General features: G+C 54.4%; 1 protein-coding gene across 4 annotated transcripts in view; it reads right to left on the bottom strand.

The window, feature by feature from the left end:
- Positions 1 to 23690, bottom strand: part of NOL6 (nucleolar protein 6) — a 60670-nt gene that overhangs the window by 32696 nt on the left and 4284 nt on the right. For 3 of the 4 annotated variants that reach the window (XM_044443995.1, XM_044443996.1, XM_044443997.1), the window contains exons 5-20: positions 22263 to 22431; positions 19932 to 20066; positions 18846 to 19009; positions 17431 to 17551; positions 16873 to 16931; positions 15773 to 15874; positions 14878 to 14993; positions 13380 to 13557; positions 12695 to 12817; positions 11597 to 11745; positions 10887 to 10962; positions 7704 to 7844; positions 6445 to 6562; positions 5987 to 6141; positions 1966 to 2129; positions 593 to 745 (exon numbers count right to left, since the gene is read on the bottom strand). In XM_044443995.1, the coding sequence (XP_044299930.1) occupies positions 593 to 745; positions 1966 to 2129; positions 5987 to 6141; positions 6445 to 6562; positions 7704 to 7844; positions 10887 to 10962; positions 11597 to 11745; positions 12695 to 12817; positions 13380 to 13557; positions 14878 to 14993; positions 15773 to 15874; positions 16873 to 16931; positions 17431 to 17551; positions 18846 to 19009; positions 19932 to 20066; positions 22263 to 22431 (2123 nt within the window). Of the gene's footprint in view, positions 1 to 592; positions 746 to 1965; positions 2130 to 5986; positions 6142 to 6444; positions 6563 to 7703; positions 7845 to 10886; positions 10963 to 11596; positions 11746 to 12694; positions 12818 to 13379; positions 13558 to 14877; positions 14994 to 15772; positions 15875 to 16872; positions 16932 to 17430; positions 17552 to 18845; positions 19010 to 19931; positions 20067 to 20714; positions 21053 to 22262; positions 22432 to 23690 lie in introns of those variants that run through there. The other variant, XM_044443998.1, reaches the window with a different exon arrangement.

Raw genomic sequence — 23690 nt, forward strand, 5'->3', positions numbered from 1 at the left:
GGTTCAAATCCACCCACCCTGCCGCCTCGGGCCCCATCTTTATGGCAGGGATGTGGAACCTATGATCAGATCTTGGTGGACTCCGACTCCCATCAGCTCAAACCACAATGTTCGATGGTGAGGGGCAATGGGATCTGTAGTCCGGACCACGTGGCAGGCCACCAATCTTCCTGGCCCTGGTTCAAAGTAACTGCTGCCTATTCCAGCTTTCCCTGGCTCAGCCCCCTCCAAATGTGGTGGGTTACAACGCCCTGCATGCTGGATGGGGATGCTGGGCACCGAAGTCCCACAGACCTGGGAAGCACCTGATTGAGCAGGACTAACCTACCTGAAGACTATGTCACTGCTGGGGATGGAACACTGGAGCAAAGGTGCCCAGGGCGTATCCTGCACAGCTCCTTTCCCAGGGCAAGTTGCCACATTCTGGGAACCCGCAAGCAGGATGCGACGCCAACAGCTCCGGCCCGGCCCCGGAGGCTCAGCAGCAGCTCCCCGCGGGACACGGAGGAGGGGGACAAGCCCTGCCTGGCACGGAAGTGGGGCTATCCAGCGGCGGGTGGCCTGGAGAGCCAACACCAGCCCGGGCTCTTACCTGGGTGCAGTGAAGGGCGCTGGGCACAGGAAGAGGAAGGCCACCAGCAAATCCACACACTCCTCGGAGAGGCTGTCGCTCAGCAGCTGCGCACGGATCCAGCGCTTGGCCAGCCGGCTGGTGCTGCCGAAAGCGGGGTGCTGCTGCTGGAGGCTATGGGAAGGGGACAGACCGTCAGGGACCCGACTCCCAGGGCCTCCGTCCCTCCCCCAGGCAGCACAGAGAAGGCGTGGCCGGCTGTATCTGCGCGAGAACCCCCCCTCCAAAAGCCTACAATCCCCAGCAAGAGCGGGCATGTGTAAATGGGCACCAGGAGCCGATTCTCGGGCGGCGGCTGTCCTGGCCGGCTGAACAGCCAAACACCGAAAAGGGCAGCTGTCGTCCAGCTCCGCCGGTTCTCCTCCTTGTTCTTGACCGTGAAATTGTACACGGTGCTTTAACTGGAACTGTTCTGGGGTTTTAAGCAGCATAAAAGGGACCACAGGGATAAAGTGGGAAAGATGACTTGCAGGACTGCAGGTGAAAAGGGAGGCGGGTGCTGGGAGGGGGTCTGGGGAGGCCTGAGAAATGAGGCCAGGGAACCGCAGAGCACCTTCCTCGCACCAGTGGCTGAACCTGACCAGGTGCCCCTCACTCGCCCCCATGATGCATGCAGGTCTGGGATAGTGGGAAGCTTCCTGCCCAAGCTGCCTTGCCCAGCGGCTCTCCTCCCGCTCAGACTCTGTTTTCCCACAGGAAATTCAGGGCAGCCTGCAGGGAGCTCAGTCTCTTAAGCAAAATGTCCCAGAAGAAGAGCAAGCGACCTCATTATTATTACGGTCATAGTCATCACTGCCCCCCCCCCCATTTGCTAAAAAGCCTTCACGGAGCAACAATTCAGAACTGCGCAACACGAGGTCACTGCAAACTTTAAATAACTCCACCATACAGGGAGCAACCTGAGCATGTTTAGACTGGAAAAAAAAGTCCGACAGCTTTTAGCATTCTCCAGCCAGCCCGTTCCCCCTTCCGGAAGCCAAGAGAGCGGAGGCCAGTTGCGATGCCTGAAGAAGACACGCTGCCGTTTGGGGCAAAGCCCTTTGTGGGCACCAGGCAAAGGGTCCCCCCCCGGAGTCCAAGGGCTGCCCAAAAGTCCCATCCAGCAGATCTTAATCCTTGGACAGGCGCACGCCAAGAGGCGGACACTCTGGTAGGCAGACTAAGCCCCCTAGTTCTGGAGGTGGACAGCACCACCTCGACTTCTGCCTGAAAAGAAGCTGGCAACCGCAGCCTCTGGACAGTCTTCAAGGGCAGCCCCACAGAGAACACACTGCAGCAGTCAAAGCATGGTGTGACCAAGGGACGGCTGGCTGGGGCTTCCGCTCCTTTTTTACCCATGAAGGCAGCTGGTCAGGTACGGCAAATGCTGGGTCTCCAGTTCCAGCTGCCGGGACTCCTCGTTGTCCTCGTATTTCAGCATCCCCTCTGGGGTGACCACCTCCTTCAGGATCTGGGGCTCGCGGTGGTAGGCCACTCGGAGACGGAAGACATAGCCATCCTGAGGAAGAGGAAGGACACACAGAAGATTTGCTTCTGCCCCGAGCGCCGTCTCCCTCCTTGCCCTGACTTTCCCTCCCCAGCCCATAATACTATCCCTGCAATGCTGCCTCTGTGGAGGAATTTGCGCCTTTGATGCACACATGCAATTGTATACACAGAACTGGGGTTGGCTGCACATCCCACACGATTAAACTGTGAATTTTAGTTGATTAATCTATTCACTAAGTCACTAAATCTCAAATGAGAAATCTGGAAGGAAAAAAAATCGGCTTTTAGGGGGTCTGTGTCACAGCAGGGGCAAAGGTGGGCGGAAAGCAGAACTTTTTGGACTCCAGCTCCCAGCATGCCTGGCAATTGGCCACGCCCACAGGGCTTCCAGGAACGGAACTATCCGGAGAGTCACCTGCCGCCCACTGGCCTAGGAGAGGCATCACCTTCTGTATGAGACAAAGAGGAAAGCCTCTTCTAACAGAATGCTTCCCACCTATTTCTCTTGTAAAATAGTTCTATGGAAAATTATTCACCTTTTTTAAAGTCTGCTGCCTGGTTCAGCAAAAAAAAATTCTTCTTTTCAAATTCAACCCAAATCAGCTGACACTGTGGCCACAACACCGAGATAATTAATCGGTTTGCTCCGATTAAAAACTGTCCATTCAGATCACACCAATTAATATCTCAATGTCGCCATCCTTTTCCTCGCTGATTCAGGATTCCTTCCTCCAAAATCAAAGGCAGTGATCAGTTTTGGGCACGTTGGTGCTGTATTCACACCAAAACGGTTTTGCTTGCACATCGGCACAGCAAACACACACACACACACCAGAAACGCTATGCATGGAGTGATTTAACTGAGGACACACAAGCAGATGGAGACTAAAATCTTCCCAGACTTTGTAGGTTGATACTGGAATGACTGTCGGAAAATACATCAGGAAGCAGGAGGGCCAGTGTGAGTGCTGGACTGCGGACCAGGAGGCTCCGGGTTCAAGTCCCCACTTACCCCTAAAGCTCACGGGGTGACTTTGGGCCAGTCCCAAACTCTCAAACTAGCCTACCTCACAGGGCTCTTGTGAGGATACAAACGGAGCTATGGAGGCCTCCTTGGGTTCTTCATGGGATACGGATGCAATGGAAGAAGCAGTAGCTGTATACAGAATACATTCCCACTTTATTTTTTAAATTTAGATTTAAAGTAAAATAAAAATAAATTTAAAGTAAATCAAGTTTACTTTATAGAGAAGTAAATCTAGGCTTTAATCCTTTCAAGGGCAGAGCGGTTCTGAAGAATCCAATCAAGTGCGCAGAAAGGCTCCTGCGTGTTGCAAAGGCGCTCCATCTCCCAGGCCTCTATGCCAACCATTAGTCCTACCGGCCAGGGATGATGGGAATAGGAGTTCAACCCCACTGCATACAAGACACCAGGTTAAAGAAGGTTGCCACTTGCCACAGGACCCTTCTGTTGGTCCTCCTTTTGATCAAATCCCATTCCTATTAATAACATTTCTTGGTGATTAAGAACAGCGGCAGATGCCCTTTTGAAGACACGTGTGCTGAAGGAGGTCTGTGGGGAAGGAATTTCTCCTGTGTGCTTCCCAAACTCCAGAATACCCTCTCCCTGGAGAGGCGACTGCTTCCTGCCACCCCTGCATTCAAGGAAGGGGTTAAAGATGCAATCCTATGCTTGTTTAGGCAGAAAAAAGGGTAGTGACTGGCAAGCGCTTGAAGGCCTTTTTCCTGCCTAAACATGCACAGGATTCTCCCCTAAATGACAACAAAACCAAATTCTACCACCACGTCCCTCCCATTCGGGGGAAATCCACTTCTGCACTGAGCCAATTATCTAGCACACATAAACAAATCTCTGGGGAGCCAGTGCGGCACAGTGGCTAAGAACGCGGGACTGAGGAGACCTGCGTCCTCATCCCCACTCAGCCATGGAGCCCACTGGGTGGCTTGGGGCCAGCCGCAGACCCAGCCCAGTCTACCTCGCAGGGTTGCCGTCTTGGGGATAAGACTGAGGGCAGGAGGGGGAAGAATGATGTAAGCCACTTTGAGTTCTTTAAAAAAGAAAAAGGTGGGATGGGAATCTAACAAATGAATACTAAATAGCCCTCTATACCGCTGAGGCTCAGGAGAATCAGAGCTGAAAAGGAACTGAAACCCCAAGTCTGAAATCCCGGCCTCAGATGGCCATCATCCTCTTGCGTCAGGACCTCACAGATTTGCCACAAAGTACAGACCACAGAAAGGAAGTCCGGCACACTGCGGCACCGGGCCAAAAGAACCACACGCCCTCCAAGAAGACTCCACCCAAGCCACGAAGGAGAGGGGGCATGGGGTTGGATGGGGCAGAGGGTTCCAGAGCTACCAAACTGGTGAAAATATTCTGGACCCACTGGCTGCAAATGCTGGATTCGCCGGGGGGGGGGGGGGTGGCGCAGCGACTGGGCCACCACTGTGGGATCCAGCAAAGAACTATTCAATGAAAAAGTTGTATTTTAATATACACAAATGACTTGTATCTACCCCTAGCAATTAAAACACTTGAAATGACTATCACTTTCTAACAGCTCATCGTAAGCTTCAACATTGAAACAAAGCGAGTCGGAAGGGGTCTCCTGGGCCATCTAGTCTGACCCCTGGCTCCACTCATGTACTCCCCAACCTGTGGTTGTCCAATCTTTCCTCGAAACCCTCACTGATGGGGCCTCCACCACCTCCCATGGAAGCCCATTCCATGTCCTGGGGGTCCTAACCAAACGCAGGCTCAAGATGCACAGAAGGACCCATTCAAAGGTGGTATTGATAGCTACCCATTTAAAGACTGGAACCGTTGTAAAGTCGTTAGTCTACTGCATTACAGGAGTCTTCCTACTTTTGTAATCTCAGTCTTTTAGCTTTCCCAAGGGGACAGAAAATCCGTTTCTGCTGGGCATTTGTTAATTTCCATAAAGCAGTCAGCTAGAAGTGCACGTACATCAGTGAATATTAAAGGCTGTTCCAGTACAAAATTTAACAGATTAATAATCTCCCTGCAACAAGCAGCAACCACTGGACCATGCCAAGGCTTACTTAAAAGCAGCATTAGCAGAATTAAATACTCCCTCATTAAAAAGATGCTGTGACAGCAAGCATGGAGGGAACGTTTTCACTGAGTAACACACATGTGACTGTAGACAAGCTACGGCAAATCTGGACAGCATCCTAAAAAGCAGAGGCATCACCCTGCCAACAAAAGTGCGTATGGTCAAGGCGATGGTTTTCCCAGTTGCAATGTATGGCTGTGAAAGCTGGACCATAAGGAAGGCTGAGCGCCGAAGAATTGAGGCCTTTGAATTGTGGTGCTGGAGGAGACTCCTGCGAGTCCCTTGGACTGCAAGGCGATCAACCCTGACTGCTCCTTAGAAGGCCAGATCCTGAAGATGAAACTCAGGTACTTTGGCCACCTAATGAGAAGAGGAAGGACTCCCTGGAGAAGAGCCTGATGCTGGGAACAATTGAGGGCAAAAGAAGAAGGGGACGGCAGAGAATGAGGTGGCTGGATGGGGTCACTGAAGCAGTAGGTGTGAGCTTGGGTGGACTCCGGGGACGGTGGAGGACAGGAAGGCCTGGAGGAGTGTTGTCCATGGGGTCGCGAGGGGTTGGGCACGGCTTTGTGACTAAACAAGACTGTAGACACGCCAATGGCAATCCAGCGATAGGGTATTTTGTGTTCATGCCAACAGCCATTCCTCAGATTTCCTGAACTGCCCCCCCCACAAAAAAAGGGGGGACGCTGGCTTGGTGCTAGCAGGCCCTGCCCATAACAAACAAAATAATGATTTTTACGAATGCACATGCAAAAATCGGCCGTACCTTATACACGTCCGTGTAGGTGGGGGCGGCCCGGCAGAGCAGCTGGTGCTGCTGCTTCAGGAGCTCTGCCAGCCGCAGCTGGAAGGCGGCCTTGACCCGCTGGATGGCTCCCTTGTCCTGGGGCCACTGGCCACTGCCCTCCATGTGGCATATCACTAGAGTGCAGAGAGGGAGGGGATCAGCTCGCTGGAGGGACGGGGTGCGGCAGAAGCACGGAGGCAACAAGGCAAGGCAGCCCTCCTGGCTGGGCCCAACGCCTTCCCAACCTGACACTCCCCCATCATCCCCAGCCAGCACGCCTGGGGTTGGCCCAGCTGTCGGGAAGGCTGCTCTTTAGCGAAGTCCGGCCACTTAAGGCCCCCCAGCAGCTTTGGCCCAAGCGCCCATCAGCCCCGGCCAGTGCTGGTAATGCGAGGGATCCCGGCCGCCCCGCCTCTGTCCCGGAAGCGCCTCCTTGCCTTCCACTGGGGCGATATAGGCCGGGCACGGCTTCTCCTCCAAGGGCAGAAGCGACTCGCGGTCCTTGCTTCTGGCATGATAGGCGTAGTCTGGCTTCATGGGCACAGGAGGGAAAACCTGGAAAGCGAGGAGGAAGGGTGTCCGCCAAAGCCAGGACGAGGCGGAGCGCTCAGATCCCAAGCTGGTGGTCACTTCCATATTTCGGGCAGGTGGTTCGTGACCTCTGGACCCCAGACGCTCTCAAGTCAGCCGAGGGTGGCAAATCAGGAGCTGGACGAGTCGGCGGGAAGGATCCGACTGCCTCAGCACTCCTGCTACTGGCCTAGCTCTCGAGTAACCCAATAGGAACTGGAGTGCGAGAACCTCCACCTTGGCACTGAACCAGCATTTCCGGAGCGAACCCTGCGACCCACTGCGTCCTTCCCAGGGGCTGCCTCTGGCCTCTGCTGCTCGGGGCCGACTCTTGAAGGGCGTGTGCCCAAGGCCTCCCCTGCAGACCTGGGAGCTCCTGCAGGGATGTCTGCTGGGTCGGTCCAGGAGCCCCTCCAGGCAGCACCTTCTCTGGCTTGACCCAGCCGTGGCCTCGCTGAGAAGGGAGGGGACCCCCGCTCAGTAGCAGAGGACAGGGCTGGTGTCTGCAGACTGAAATCCACTCTGGAGGATCTCTCGGGGACCGCCTTCCAGGGGGAGCTGCGGCTGAAGGAAGGAGGTCAGAATTTCCAGCTGCACCAGCTGAAGTGCTTCCTGCCACGAACTCCAATTGCCTTCAGAGGCGTTTCAACCTTTCCGAATAGGCAAAAGCTACATGCAAGACGGAAGGCCAAGCTGGGAGGGCAAGGGAAAGGGTGCGGCCTGCTGGGGAACGAAGAGGGCTGGACTGGGGCCCAGTCAGGCCAAACCTGGCCTGTAGGCCTGGGCTCTGCCCACCTGTGTTGAGGTGACCAGGAGGGTCTCTCCTCCCCGCCTGGGGGCATCCTGCCACTGAAAGGAGGAGCGATACCGGGCCAGACACACCAATGGTCTAGCTCAGGAGAAGACACCTTAGCTTCTCCCAGTGGCTGCTTTACGGAAGAGACCTCCAGGTTCCTGCCAGGTGCAGAGAGGCTTGAAAGAGTCACTCGAGTGAGCAAAGCCTGTCGCGAGATCCTTCCACGGAAGACCCCAGAAAAGCCTTCCCAGGGAGATATGCTCTGCTACTAAAGTGCCACGAGGAAACCCTCCAAGAAACCAGAGAGGCCCCCCGCCATGGGGAACTCACATCTGTGCACCGAAGAGCCGGGTGGGCCCCCTGCACAGCCGTCACTGACAGCGGCAGCCCCTCCAGTTTCCACAGCTTGCGGCTCAGGTCATCGTAGGAACGGACCAAGCTCACGGTGGCCTCCTCTCCGGTTCCTGTTGGCTGCGGAAGGCAGTGGGAAAACGGGCAGGGAGAGAAAGCTTATTGGCACAAGCCCAGCAGTAATCGGTGCGGATGGCTGCTCCGCCTCAAAATTACACAAGCAAACACAGAAGGGTCAATGAAGCAAGAGAAGACGGTGTGCCCATTTCTTGAAATGCAAGGCCGATCCAGGCCCCAAATGGGGTAGGCCCTGAGGCCAACGAGAGGACAAGCTTCCGCCCACCTGCCCACAAGCTGCCCTTGTCTCCAAAGAGATCTGTCGGGAATCGGCAACAGCTCCTTGGCCACTGAAAATCCACTGTTCTAGTTCTTGCTGCCTTACCGATCTCATTCTGTCTGTCTGTCTGTCTCTCTCTGTGTGTGCATGAGAGAGAGAGAGAGAGAGAGAGAGAGAGAGAGAGAGAGAGAGAGAGAGAGAGAGAGAATGAATCCTTGTTCAGTTTGATGGATGCTTTGTTATTGTTGCCCTTGTCTTAATTTTAAGCAGCTCTGGGAAAAGCGTCATATAAGGCTTTGTGTTTTTTCTAAGAGAAAGAGCCCGCTTGTTGAGAGGGCAGCCAGGGCTGAGCCCCAAGGGCAGGGGTGGGCAAGAGTGGCAGCCGGGGCACCTCCGTGGCCTGCTTCATGGCTTCCCAGGCAGCTGCGGAAGGAGAATTCTCACCCCAGCTCTTAGGCATCAGATCCAGCGCCTTATCTCCCAAGTTGCAAGAAAGGAGCAACCCCTTCCCTTTCACCAACCTGGCACTCTCCGGGCGTTTTGCTCCACACCTCCGAGCACTGCGAGACGGCCGTGCTGGCCGGGGCAGATGGGGAGCTGTCACCCAAGTCCTCTGGACTCAGTCCCAGACGGGGGAGAGCTTGGGACACTCTCTGCTCCCAGCTATTCCCAGTTCCTGCCTTCCGAGAGCCAAGCGACTCATGAGCTTGGAAACAAAGGAATAATGCCCCCCCTTGACCAAAGCTGAATGTTCCTTTGTTAGCCCCCCATGGGGGTGGGATTTCAGGAAGCAAATGGAGGCTGTGGGTGAGCTTTAATCTTCTCCCAGAGTCTGGTGCTCTCAAGCTGGACCTAAAGCTGGATGTTTCGGGCAGTCACAATCATGCACATGTTCAAAACCAAAAGCCATCAGAAATACACTGTTATGGCCCAGTAACGCAGAGGCAGACAAGACCTAGGTAACATAAGAGCAACGTGGGGTGATTTAGCTGCCTCTCCATTTTAGCAAAACCGGGGGTCAGGGTTATTGTAAATACCCTGCAATACAGGAAACCGCAACAGAAGAACAAATCTGGAGTGACTCTTCCTGGCCGCCAATCCAAAGAAAAGGAACCTTTAAGACCCCCCTAGTACAGCAATCAAGATTTATCCAGATCAGAGCAAGAGAGAAAACCTGTTGATTCCGTTCAATCTGGTTTGCTCAGCTGGCCCTGGGCACTTTTATGACTCCACGGTATAATATCTTCAGTTTTCCTCTGCTAATTTATAGGGTTGACCTGCCAGAATATCAGAAATCTCCCCATTGGGGTCACCTGAAGACTAGTTCTTCCATCTCGCGGCAGATGAGCAAGGGGAGGCTGGCCTTCCCCACAGGCAGTGCTCAGACAGGTCAGGAGAAGGTGCCACGATGAGCCAGGAGGGAAAGCCACATGCCTTGCCACGAGACCTTGGCAGAGACACGGGCAGGCTGTCAGCCACTGGCTTGCCAAGAAGCCCTCGGAAATATCACAAGCGAAGAGCACCCCCTCCAGGCCAATCTGGGCCTTGCAGAGCAGAACGAGCCCTGCTCCTTGGACCGGCAGGATCCGGTTTGCCCTCCTCATGAGCAGGAGGGCCCACGCCAGACAAAATGTTGCATGGGTCAATGCATTTCATATTGTAAGTGCGTTTCACAGGAGATCTGCTTTTTGTCCTTCCAGCAGGAGCTTTGTGGGCACCTCAGCAAAACCAGGACCACGTTGGGAGAAGAGGGGCAACGCCGGGCCGGGCAGCCTCTGTCCTGCAGGATAAACTGGGCCCACGGAGGACGAGGCATCCTCCGTGGGTCCCTGGCCTGGCCAGGTGGGCACAGGAGGCAGAGAGGAACCCTGCTTCTCCTCTGACCTGTGACCGGGAGAATGAGGCGGGAGCAGTCGTGCATCGCTCCCCATTTCCCCTCTGCGAGATGGTCCCAGGAAATGCCACTTGGAGGGAAGAGTTAATAGTCCTGGGGGGAAGCTGCCAGAAGGGGGGGATTCTGTGGGAAACTGCATGTGTGGTGCGGAGGGTTGTGGGGAAAACAACATGCACAGCAAGCTGATTCACATATAAGGACAAGATGGCCAAACACGGGCTGCTGCGGAATCATGGGCTGTCATGATACGCTTTGCATGTCATTAAAGCAGCGCCAGGCGAAGACCTTTTTATTTAAACGTCATTCTAATTGTTAATATTATTTGCTTATTTTATCTGGCCAGGGCGACTTATTTTATATTGTTAATTTGTTTTATATTTTGAATGTATTATATTTTAATTTTATGTTGTGAGCCGCCCCAAGGCTTCGGCGAATGGGGCGGCATAAAAATGTTTTAAATAAATAAATAAACCTACATTATGGCTTAATATGATGTGTTAACTATGAACAAGCCAGAAAGAAAACCATGATCTAATGCTGGGTTGCGAACTCTGGATTGCCTGTAGTTCTTAGAGAGCTTGGTCAAACCATAGTGCAGGGTTTGCATCTAGCGACAACCCACGATTCAAGAAAAAGCCCGTAATTCGGCAAGCCACACACAACCCCAATCCAGGGTTGTCATTCCATGTGAACCAAGTGACAGAGGGGCAAGAGCATCCTTCTTCAATTTAGGGATTCGGTGTCTCCTGTTCTCCTCCCAAGGCTGTGCTGCTGGCTGCAGATCACGGGAACTGTAGGCCAACACTTCGGAGGACACCCGCACACAGAGGAGCGCAACCCAAACTACCGCAGCATGCGCCCCAGCAGGCGGGCCCTGCTAACAGACCCACCACAGCTCACCCCGAGATGGAAGGAGAAACTCGGCTCTCACCTCGCGACCCTGTTGGATCACTGCCTCCAGCCGGGTGCCAGTGTAGCAGATGCAGGACTCTGGAATGCCCATGTGCCTGAAGGGAGGGACAAGCCCAGCCGAGAGGGACAAGTAAGCAGAGAAGGCCGCTGTTCCCGCCTCCCCCGTTGTTCCTTCTAGTCCTTTTACACTGTCAGAGAAAACCTGAGGCCAGACCGGGAGCCCCAGAAGCTGGAAAGCAGCTGCATGAGGAGGACGCACTCGGCAGCACCCTTCTGGGTTCGCGTGTGAAAAGCCCGGCCTGCCTTCTGTTGGGGCAGACGCAGCCGCTGTGCTCCGAGCACAAGCAACGCCCGGCTCAGCAGTGGCTCCGACAGTGGGAGAGCAGGACAAAAGGCAACGGGCTGTGCATTGCTTGTTGTGTGCAGCTGCTTGGTTTTGGGGTTTTTGCCAGCTGCCCAGAGACTTTTAGTATTGGGACGGCATATAAAAACTTTACATAAATAAATACAGCTCCTGCTGCATGAATGGCTGTGCTGCCTCGAACTGTGACGCCCCTGTACCCTGCTTCCAAGCGTGGTCCGCATCAGCTCAGAAGCGCTGCTGCTTTAGATGGGGAGCACCCGCCTCAGCTTCTCCCAGGAGGAAGGAGGATCCATTCCCCTGCCGGTGACACAGCTCCTTCCTCCTCTGCTCCCTCCCCGCCTTGGGCTTGCCCCCGAGCGACTCACAGCTGCAGCAGGTGACGAACGATCCGCTCCGGAATGCGGCGCTTCTGGCTCACGTTCGGCGCGTCCCACAAAACGGCCTCACAGATGGCCCCATCCTGAAAGCGCCTCAACTCGGAGCGCTCGCCCCAGAACTGCCGAAACTCCACTGCCTGCAGGAAGAGACATTTTGGGAGTGGGGCGCAGGATGGGTTGAGGTAAACGAGGCTGTAGATTCTCTTCCTTTCTTCCGAGCCTTGTTTTGTTTGAATTGGCATCATTTAAGGAACCTGCCTGTATGAACGCAAACTGAGAAAAGATCTACACTTCCCAGCTGTAGGAACCGTAGGACTTTTTTTCAGCCTAGCAAGAGCAGGATCGCACGCTTAACAGAATTTTAGGCAGGAACACGATTGTTGAAACAACAAATGGAGAGAGAAAAATGCCTGTGGGACCGACACACATTTGTTATACGCTCAAAATACAGGAGCAAGTTTAAGTTCAGTCCTGGCATAATCCTTCAGCTGCTCAACAGAGCCTAGACGGACACGGGATGTTTTGGGATTATAGTGCTGACCCTGGAAACTTGCAGCAAGACCCACGCCGGCTGCAACCCCAAGTGGAAGTGGAGCTTGGGGGGCAGGAAGTGGAGGAGACAGCCCTTACAAAGCACCCTGGTAACACCCTGCCCACCCCCCACCGGGGGAAGGCCGTGTCCTATATGACCAGAGGGGTGGGCCTTCCCTCCGCAGACCCCCGTGCTTTGAGTGCCAACAATCCCTCAAGCCCTCAGACAGGGCCAGGCACCCTCGCTGGACTGCACACTCCGCTTGCTCATCAACCAGATGAAAGTGGAGAAGAAAAATCCTAAAAACAGAGTGTCGTAACACTGACTGCCTTCATTTGGCCTGTTTGCAAACAAGACAAAGGGAAAAAGACAAAGGGAATGTTGCATTTTTTTTAAAGTAAAACCTAACCAGACGTGTAGCTTTTGTCCATGGAAGCAAAACATGGCTGTGAATAGACCAGCAAAACACTCAGAAGGGACAGAAAAAGGAGTCTTCTTGTGAACGGTGAGCAGGAATTAGCTGTATCCATGGCTAGCTGGAGCAGGACACTCACCTCCGGCCGATCCGCTTCGGGGCCCCTCTCCAAGACGCTGCTTGCAAAGTCGGGGCTCAGCAAGAGCCCCAGCGACAGGCACCCCGCATCTTTGTGCTTTGGGGGATCCGCGTTGATCGGCCACTGGATGGGTGGGGGAGAGAACCGGGGGGGGGCAAAATTAGCTGAGCCAGCCAGGGAAAACATTCCGCTGCCCCGAGCCCATTGCAAGCTTCCCTGCATGCCCCTCCTGGAAGTATTTGGAGAGGTTCTCAGCTGTTTGAGCCAGCCCAGGCTCTGGAATACGCATAAAGCCTCTGGCTTTGAGAAGAGGAGGCGGCACCCCTGGGCCACGTCTACGCTAGTTTTGCAGAGCCTGTGATGTTAGCGACACGAATACGGACACGATCCCCATGTCTCCCCCATGGCCCACGAAAGGCAGAGAAAACCACGCCATGGCTAGGCTCAGCTGTTAAGCCCAACACGACGAGCCGAGGGTACCACTCCGGAGAAATGTTGCCCCACGGAAGTCAACGCTTGGCAATACCCAGCGAAGCTCTATGGGAGCCATTTTGGTCTTTGCTCGACAAAATGCTATTTCCGACCCTTCTGACTGCAAGGGCCGGGAACTGGAAACGGAAGGCAGGCCTCACGCAGCCTGAAGCACTGCTTCCTTTAGCAGAAATGCTTCCAGAAGAACGGTTACCGGCGGGGTCTCGGGAAGACTGTGCGCCAGCAGCAGAACCCTCTGGGCCAGCCCCCGTTCCAGCAAGCCGAGGAGGAAAGGCAGCGTGGCGGCCACGTAGTTCCCGCCGTGGTCCATCAGCTCACTGAGAAGCTGCAACTTCTTGCAGGCCAGCTGCAGCTTTGAGACGTGCCGGAGGCTGAGGGGAGAGGGAGGGACGCGGTCATTGCTCGGGGCACGCAAAGAGAGACACACCTTTGCCCGGCTGTGTGCTCGGCCACCGAAAAGAGAAATCAGCGTTCCGCACAAGCCAACTCAGGGCCTTCCCCAAGAAAGCTTAATTCTGCAAAAGGCAGAAATCGTGCAACTGCCCTGATTTTGCACCTGTGCTTACAGAGGCATCAGCGACTGAGGGTTCAAGTCAGGTCACTGGTCCCCTGGGGCCAAAGGGCTGAACCCGTCGTATGCCGGGGGCCGCAGGCTGACCACCCGCTCTGCTCCGACTGGCTGGGACGGTCCAGCACCTCTGACAGAGGTCACTTCCAGCACCTGCCACCTGACCATGGAGATGCTGCAACCTGGACCGGCGACCCGTTGCGTGCTCAGCCGCTGAACTGCATCCCGTACCCAACTTCGCACACATGTCCTATTTTCCACCCTGCAAGTCTGTTCTTGCAGGCCCCAGAAAGTTTCCCAGGCATGGAAGCCCCTCCCGGACCACTGGCAACCTGGTTCTGTTCCTCCCCTCCCGGTTTCTGGGATGCTGCCTATATATTCAAATTGCCTGCTGTTGCAGTAAGGATTAGAATCAATTTTTTTCCTTAAAGAGAAACTGAACAGTCAAAAAGCTGATTTTTGGCACAATGTCATGCTTTAGGGTTCAGCCCGTATATGAAATTGCAGCAAAAACTACCTTCAAATGGTAAAGAACCAACTCTTTTTCTTTTAAATGTGAAATCAGAAAGTAGTGAATTCTACACTCAAACCTAAATTGCACCTTACTGGTAAATTACTAGCAATCACACACAATCTTTGCTCAGGAGAGACAATCAACCTTAATTATTTTGTGTTTTCTTTTGCTTAGTTTCAGAATGGCCATCCACTAACACAAAAATAAAAATAAAAAATCCACAACCACCCCAGCAATCCTTTTTCAAATTATAACTTCCTTGGCTGTTTTCCTTGGTTTTCAAACATGCCTCTGCAATCATGAGGTCTAGAACCTTAGGGTTTTTTTAAAAAAAATTAAGAGAACTCAAACTTAAGCAGACTCAACTTCAGAGGAGGAGAAGAAAGGAATGGGACGGGACAGATTTTAACAAAAGCAGACAACAGGACAATAGACTGTGCTTCTCCTGCCTGACCCCAATAGCTGCAGGGGCCAATTCACTGAGCCACACGCTCCGAAGTAGCAGTGTGAGCTGCCTAGAGACGCTGTTGGCGGAACGGGCAGCCTATAAATGTTTTAAATAAATAAATAAATAAATAAATAAATAAATAAATAAATAAGGGGGCATACTGGAAGACGTGGTCAAAGGCTTGGATGAGCGGCTTGGGGGTCATGAAGAGCAGCTGGAATCCGTCCACTGTTTTGTCATCCAGAACTTCCATGGAGCGCTTGGCTTCAAACTGGACCTGGAAAAGGGCAAAACCTGTGTCTTCGGCCTCCCCACCCCACCAGAAAAGGGGCCAGGTCTCAATCCCCTAAGCGCCTTTCAGACTGGCTGGAAGGTTCAGCAAAGTGGCATCTGTTGAACTGCTGCCTGCCAAGCAAGCACAGCACGGGCGTGTATTTGCGGGGGGTGGGATGCAGGGGAGGAAGGGGGCTCCTCCTTCCAGGCCTCCGGCGGGACACCATCTTGGCAGCCGCTCCCAGAAAGGGAAGAGCAGCCTCGCTGGTTCAGACCCCTGGAGTCCATTACTGGCCCAGGCCTGTGGGGGGCCCCTTCCCAGGCCTAGGGGAGGCTGGCCAGCAAGCCCCTCAGCTCCTGTACATCGTGCCAACTTGGCTGAGAGCCATTCGCAGAACACTCCTCCGCCGCCGAGCTAAGCCTGCATAGCCGGAGGGTCCCACAGCCTCCTCCACCAGGAAATTCCCGAGGCGGAGGGCACGTGGTGGGAATCAGCCTCTCCTTCCATCTGGTCCCAAAGCCAGTATCGCTGGATAACGGCAGTTCCAGTAGTGGGGGAGAAAAGCCCACCCTTCCCATTATTCCCGAGAAAATACCCTCTTCTATAAACCTCAGCCAGACTCCACCCCGCTCTCTTTTCCCCTGAGCTCCAGCACTCTGATTTCTGACCGGGAGATCGTGGCCCTTGCCACGTAGGAGATCAAGAGGAGGAATCCAGACTCAGGTGGAGCCCACAGACCTAGCAGGGGCTCCAGCCACCTGCTCGCTGCTCACCGCATTTACCTGTCTGTATGTGTTGACAGTCATATCCGCACACAGGTTCACCAGCCCGGAAGGGTCCACAAAGACCACCTGGAAGGCCTTGTGGAAGTCAGCCAGCGTAGGCTAGAAGGGAAGCACACCATGGCGGCATCAGAAGCCGCTGCTTTTGCAGTGGAAAAGGGGCGGCTTTCGGCGGGTGAAGCGAAGGCGCAGAACAGGAGCCCAGAGTCCAGCGAGAGCACGCCCCCTCCCCAGCCACAGCAAAATGAGGAGCCACGGACAGCCCCCGACAGAACGCTGGTGGCGCAGCGGCACCGTGGCTTCCAGAGACGAGGCACACAGCCTTTCATGCTTCCCAGACTTTCTGTCCCCTTCATTCTCAGCTGGCTCAAGTCCTTGGAGCAGCAGTGCCTTAGTCAACTAGGTTTAACTAAAAACCTAGTTAAAATATTTAAATATTAAAATACTGGGCAAATAAAGAGGCTTTTACCTGGCACCAAAAGGACTATAGAGTCGGCGCCAGGCGAATCTCTCTGGGGAGCGCATTCCAGAGTCGGGGTACCACAGCAGAGAAGGCCCTCCTCCGGGTATTCGCTCTCCTAACCTCCTTCACGGAGGGCTCCCAGAGGAGAGCCTTTGCCTCAGATCTTAAGGGGCGGGAAGGCATAGAAGACCAGTTCTTCTCTGTTTGAGAGAACAGCTGCTCAAACTGATTTGCAGGAAGGCACCCACAATGCAGCCGGAACGTGCGGACTCTCCTTAGGGATGTGGCTAATGGGGCTGCCAGAAGTACGGGGGTGCATCAAAATTCCAGCACTGTGCCATCGTTTGGTACCCGCATTACAGCCGCTGGCATGAGCAGCCTCCACTACGAGAGGGCAGAGCCGAAAAGCAGCCTCCAGCGACAGTCACACGAATTGCCAGGTGCGGGGTCTGGACTGAGGCATCGACGTTCCGGGAAAGAAACCCTCGCCACACGATTCCCACAATTTCTCCTCCATTCGGTGCCACTGCTTTACGCAGCTCTAATTTTGTCAGAGGCACAGAAAGGTGGGGTGCATTTTAAAAGCTTTCGTTCACAAAAAGCGGTGGAGAAGGTCTGGGGAGATGCGCTCTCCTACCAGCGTGACGTCGTCCTCCTTCGCGAGGCTGATTCCGGATTGACTGAGGTCCGTCGTTGCTGCAGAGGGAGAAAGAATCGCACATCGGCATCAGGCGAAGGCTCGGGTTTTGTGAAGGCAGTCATTCCACAGAGGTGAAAGGAGATGCTGGCGGGAGCGCTCGGTCCATCCCTTTGCCCAGACACTCCCATGCACAGCTGCAGGCTCCGTGCACCATCCGCTCCAGCCAGTGGGGCCCTGCTGATGGACTGAGCTTTGCAGGCTCTTCCGTTCGCTCAATCAATAAGCCAAGCTGGACCAGCCCTGCTGGCTTCCTTGGGATTCCAAGCAACTTGGAGTCCACGGCCACAGATAAGGGGTGCAGCGCTGTCCAGATGGGAGAAGCGCCACACGTTCCCTGTGCCCAATATCCCCACCTGTGGGGTGCAACGCGGGAAGGGCGTTCTGTGGGATCTCACCCCCCCCCCGGCTAATCAGCCAGAGGAGGCACCTCCCCAGAGGAGAACAAAGTCTGGTCGAAACGCCTCCCACCTCCAAGTCGAAACAGACCACGCTCACCCAAGAACTGGAGGGCGTTCCGCAGCACCTGGTAACCGCTCATCACTTTGTTGATCTTGTGCGTGGCCAAGAGGAATCCCACCAGCATGGAGGCCAGGAAGCCGCTGAAGCACCCAAGGCCCTGGAGGCGGGGGGAGAGGAAGGCGATACCGCGCAGTCTGCGGAAGGCTCCGTTCTGCTTCCCATCGCTGCCCTGTACGGCCAACCTCACGCTGGCCCCATGTTCATTGCTAATCGTCTTAATTGTGGTTTTGTATTTATTACTGGATGCTGTGCTGCTTTTATTTTTTATCTTATCGCTACTATTATGAACCGTCCCGAGATGTCAGTGAAGGGACGGTATACAAAAGTTTTAAATAAATAAATGTTTTTCTTGCTCAGACTGAGAGAACAGCCTGCAGCTGCACATGGAACATTTAATGCAGACCTTCTCAGCTTTTAGCTTGCACATAACAACCTTTGACCTTCCAAATCCTGCAGGCGGAAGGCAACTGGCACTGCTATTTTTACAGATGAGGTTGCAAAGCAAAGATCATAAGAACAGTCTTTTGTGTATCTTCTGTGATTCTTCAGGAACACAGAAAAACATGGAATGCATTCATTTAAAAAATGGAATGCAAGTTTCTAGACCTCATTAACATCAGTATTTATTATTTAATTTTGATGCTGCCCAATAGCCAAAGCTTATGGCTGTAAAGATTTGGTTGAAAAGATGCTAGGCTGAGGGCTAAAGCAGCTTTCCACTGCGGTTGATGCTGGCAAGCAAGACTCGAATGGCCTACAGAACTGCTTTCTCCATGCCAGGTCTCGCCAAGCTAGAAGCACCATGCAAACCAGTTTTACTGACTGTATTTCTATAATGCCTTTCTGGAAACCCCCAAGGCAGTTTACCACAAAGAGAAACTAGAACCCCCAAGCAAAGAAAGACGTAGCAAAATTTCCAAAACAGCCCATCCATAGAAACCGTAACAATTCCAAAAGCCATATGAAAACTAAGCAGCTTGTCCCGCTTCCTCAACGCAGGGTCCACCCGCAATGCTGGGGGCGTGTTCCAAAGTCTGGGAATGACCCAGGAGCAAGCCCTTCCCGGTTTTCCGGACAGTTGTGCAAGCGAGGCTGCCTTAAAAAGGACACCACGTGCTCTGATTACTGATTCCGGCAGGAAGCCCACCTCGCTGTCAAAAGCGTAGAATAGAGTACATAAAGGAAGAGAAATCGCACCCTTGGTCTGGCTGAGTTGTTCACTGGGAGTTGCGGGGAAGGGAAGAACCCACACGGGTCAAATGACCTTCCGGAATTGCGCTTCCAGCGAGCAGCAGACATTGCAGGGCTGCTCTGATGCGTTCCAAACTAAACCCGACCTGGAAAACCACAAGGTCTGGTCCGGACTCCTCCGCTGCACGGGACCCAGTTACCTTATCAAGCTTCCGCTGGTGTAGCCAGACTTTGAAGAGACACACGCCATCCCGCATGCCTTGAAAGTCTGTCGCTGCCCCGGCGAGGAAGGCCAGGTTGGACTCCATCGCCAGGTCCCACAGAATCGAGTTGTTGTAGTGAGGCGTCGGCGGTTCCACCGCTCCTAGACGGGGAACGAGCAAGGAACGCAACGTAAGCGGAAACCTCGCTTGGCCGGCCCTAATATACCAACCCAACACACTCAGCCTTCAGACCTAAAATGGAGGCTCACGGCGCTCTGGGAATGGCCCGTGTGCATCAAAAGGATGGAGACAAACCGACCAAATTTGGGAATATCAGCGGCGGTAAGAAACATCAACAGGCAGCCATGCAGCTGCTTGAGAACTAACACGGTTCTTGCAGCCTGAGCTTTTGTACCCAAGAACCTGAATCAGGTCAATTAAAAGGGTGAAAAGATTGTGGAAACGAACAACATGCCATTCATCTTCTGCTTTATTTTGCTTTTTCAAAAAGGGGGCATTCAGTGGGTCAATCCCAAACAAGAAACATGATTTCTTCTCTACAGGATGATCTTGAAAGAAAGGAGGAGCTTTAGAAAAAGAGGGACTGAGGCTTCACTTCTGGGTATGGAAGGCAGAGCGCCACCAATCCCTTTTTCATGGTGTGACATTTACTGAATAACATCCGCGCACTGCCAGCTGGCCAGGGGATGATGGGAGTTGCTGGGCGTTTTTCCGTCTAAACATGTAGAGCACTGCGCCTTAGGTTCCTCCATGAGAACCTCCAGCTTGATCAGCCGCAGCGTGGGGCAAGGGTACCCCTGAGCACAGGAGCTGGTTTTCAGTGTCACGCTTGCAGTCTGCCCTTCGGCACACAAAACGTACTCCCATCTCTTCCCTTACCTCCCGCGATTCAAGAGGCGCTAAAAGGTGTTTGTTTCGGGTTCTGCCGCACCTCTGGGCTTCAGCTTCCCCACCCCCGATGCGGACCATTCCCCAACCCAATCTGGCTGCCCTCCTCTAACCCCCCCACCCCAACGAGCAGGCCCTCTTCCCTTGACCCCTTCCCATCACTTCCGGGCATACCTGCCACAGGTGAGTCTTTCTCCAGGAACCAGGCGGTGCGGATATTGTTCTTGCTGGGATGCAGGCGGCTGGGCCTGAAGACCCCTTCGGCAGGGCAGGCGAAGAGGCGAACCGTCAGCATCTTGGCATCTTTCCCTGCGAGTCACCAGGAACAAACCGAAAAGGGGGCCGTGATGGGTGAAAGCACGAACCACCCCTGCCCGTCCAAAACGTCTCGTCCCATCGCCCGCATGCAGTCTCCTCCACTCTGGTCCGGTTTTATCTTGGAGGCCCAGAAGGAGCACGGAAGTAAAACGATGAAACGCCCTCCACTGCAGAGGTGTAGAACCTCGGCCAGCCCAAGAGCCAAATTCTGGGGACCCGCATTCAAGAGACAGGCAGGCCAGCCAAAGGCAAAGACAACAGAGCCCGCATATTTTCACTTAAAGCTCTCACTACCCAAAACGGAGCCGTAAAAGAACGGGAAAAGATGGCATGAAAGCCAAGAAGCTACCAAGCCATCGATGCTGGAGGTAGGGAAGTGGGTGGGGCTTCTGGGGGCACCGGAGGGGGCAGATTTGGCCCTGAGCCCGAGGCGCCGCACCCTGCACCCGAGGAGCCAACAAGAACGGCACGACGGGATGCAAAGGCCACACTTAGCATCCTCAAGGTATAACCCACCTGAGCTGCCCTCATTCCAAAAGCACCCACAGCTTAATTCAGGCACTGTGTCAAACCATGGTTTGCACTCATGACAGTTTAAGGCCAAAACCGTGCATTGAGCAAAACGCAACATCGACAAACCGTGGTTACAAGTTGCTCAGCTCCTTTCGTCTCCCATCTTCTCAGCATTCACTGGCACAGGCTCAGAGCTGCCTCCATGCAAAAGAACCGCCACTCCAGCAGCCCCCTTGTCGCCTCTGCAGACCTCACACCGCGAGTCGTTCAGCAGAAACATTTTCCTCCTATCCACTGGACGGTGCAAGCTCTCTTCAATAAGGGATTGTCCAATTGGGCTCATTGCTGGCACTGCATTACAGCTAACGCTGCTTTTAAAGATGTATTTTGGCCATGCTCAAGGTCACTTCCTTTGCAAGGGAGGTTATGACTCCATTAAAATTTGTACTGGAACAGTCTTTAAATATTCCCTGACGTACACGCTCCTGCAAATTATTTACTGCTCGCTGGACCGTAACACATGAAAGGGGAAATGGATTCCCTGTGACCTTCTGATAGCCAGAAGCCTAAAATCACAGAAGTGGAAAGAGTCACCTCCAGTTGGAGGCTTAGTTGGATTTCGTGATCTTTTGCTGAAGCTCATTACAAATCACCAGAAAGCTGTTCCTGTTCTGCACATGTCCATTTATATTAAAAAACAGCTTTTTTTCTTTGTTTTTTTTTTTTTGGAAAAGCCCATTTTTCTGGTGGCCACTGGTGCCACTGGGGGTTCCTGACACTGTGAGTCAGAGATGCCAGACAATGGAGCTCAGCATAAAGCGGCTTCCCACGCAACACCTCAGGTTCAAAGAACGCAGAAGACTCGACCGTTAAATCCTTCCTCCTCCTCCTCCGCTTGGCTCCACGCCAAGGCAGAGCTTACTGTTAGCAGCCGTCTCCAAAGGTCACCCTCTCTTCTCAAAATTCCCATTTCTACTGGCCGATCAGGCCCATGAATGGCAGGCACCTCCCCCCCCCTTGTCGAGGCCTCCCCTGGGGCCGCCCTCATTCCAGGGCGAGGCTTTGCTGTGACCCTGGGGGCCAATGCACCAGCGGAAGCTGTGCAGGCAAGGGAGCTGCCCGCTCAGGACGCTTCCTGCTGCGACGCCGAACGGCTCCTTCCAGATGCGACTGCAGGATCTCGTGCACAGGAGAGGCTGGTTGCAGCCAGGACCTTCTAAAGGACCGTCTGCACACATATATACCTACCCGCCCCTCAGATCAGCCCAGGAGGCCCTTCTACAGAACCACCCCCCAGGGAGATGGGGGGCCAACCAGGAGAAGGCCCTTTTCCGCTGCTGCTCCCCATCTCTGGAACCCCCTCCCTAGGGAAATCCACCTGGTGCCGTCTTGATTTCCCTTTCGGTGCCAGGCAAAGACATATCTTGTTAGGAATTTTTTTAATGTTTAGCCTGTACGCTGTGGCCCCTTTTAAATGCTTTTATAGATGTTTAATTCATTATGTTTTAATTGGTTTTTAATGTGTTTTTACTCTGTTAGTATGCTTTGCATTGTAAGCCGCCTAGGAAGGCCTTGGCAATTATAGATGGTCCATAAATATTGGAAAATAAATTTTAAAAATGCAGAGGAGAGAGGGTCTGGGGCAGCCCCGCCCGCTGCAAAGGCCGGGCTCACCTTGGGGCTGCAAGAGAACAAGCGGCTTCAGGTGGTTTCCGTTCATGTAGGCAAACTTCACGCTGCCGAAGAGCGTTTCCTTCGCCAGACAGTGGGCAACCCAAGCCAGGTAGAGCGCCCTCTTGCGGTGGTAGCGCTGGTTAAGGTGGTCCTTGTCCTGGAAGATCTCCTGGCGAGGCGGGGAGAGACGGTCGGTTGGCAAGTGTCACTTTAAAAGGAGCCCTCTGCCAGCACAGGTAAGCGCTCGGTCTCGCGGTTCCCCTCCCCTAAAGTGCACACAGGTGCTTCTGCTCCCCGCTGAGGGCCCAAGAAATGCCCACGTGCGGACGCTGCAGCGAGCTGGCGGAGGCGCCGCTCTCCGGGTCTGCTCACACGCAGATCGGAGGCCTTCCAGAAAACCCGAGTTCCCACATGGAAGGAAAGCAGGCTATCAATGTTAGCAGAGTCCTAATAGGAGATAGATTAATTAAAATGCCGCAGCCCTTTCATATGGGGGGCAAGACCACAAGTGGGAGAGTTATGTGAAAGGAGCGGAGAATCAAGGGCAAACTGGTGCCGTGGGGAAACCTCGCTGGGGGGGGCGACAGCTCAGTGGTGCCTCCCCCGCCTGCCCCCGCCTTGCTCCATCCAGAAGTGGGCAGCCAGTCTCCCTTTCTGGGCAGCCCTCCTCAGCAGGGGGCCGCAGCAACACGCCCACCCATCTTGGGGCAGTCCGGTACTGAGGCGCAGCTCTGTGGCCGAGCCCCAGTTCTGCAGGAGGGAGGCCCCGGGTTCAAGGAGGGCCTGGGAACGCCCGCGGCTGACTCCCTGGAGATCCGCTGCTGTGAACCCCAGAGTCAGGCCCAAGAGGCCTGGGGTCAAGGACCCCTCACAGCTGTCCTGCTCCTGCTGCACGGATCCTGGCCGGAGGAGGGGCTGCAGAGCCGCCTGTCAAGATCGGCAGGATCCTGGGGTCCCTGGCCCAGCCCCACAGGAGGAGGGCAGTTCCCCCTCTGAAGCGGAGGCTGGGCAGCGACCAGGGACAAAAGGGCTCCTTGGAGAAGCTGCACCCGATTACAACGGACGACTCCGCAGGAGCAGGGCTTCCGGCAGGGAGCTGGGAGGCACTGCAGCTGAGCCCCGGGTGGTGCCGAGGAAGCTCCGGCAAGCTAAGCCTTCAGAGGCGGCCCAGCCGGCGCTGAACCTGCCCTGATCCGTCACGCCCAGGGCCCTGCTCCCCGGGCCAGGCCTCGCCCTGCGACTGAGCCTTGGGCGCCGCTGAATTCCAATTCTGGAGCGTACAACTGCTTGCCCAAAACTGGCTGCCTCGCTGCTCGTATTTCAACCACTGTCTCAACCCACTCCAAGCTGGACTGGAGCGGTTGCAGGGCTAACCCCGCGAGAGAACAGGCCCGCAGCGTTCAGAGCGTGTGCCACGCCGGTGCCGTG

This window comes from Varanus komodoensis, unplaced genomic scaffold (assembly GCF_004798865.1).
Source record: "Varanus komodoensis strain SLA01 unplaced genomic scaffold, ASM479886v1 scaffold43, whole genome shotgun sequence".
Taxonomy (NCBI): domain Eukaryota; kingdom Metazoa; phylum Chordata; class Lepidosauria; order Squamata; family Varanidae; genus Varanus; species Varanus komodoensis.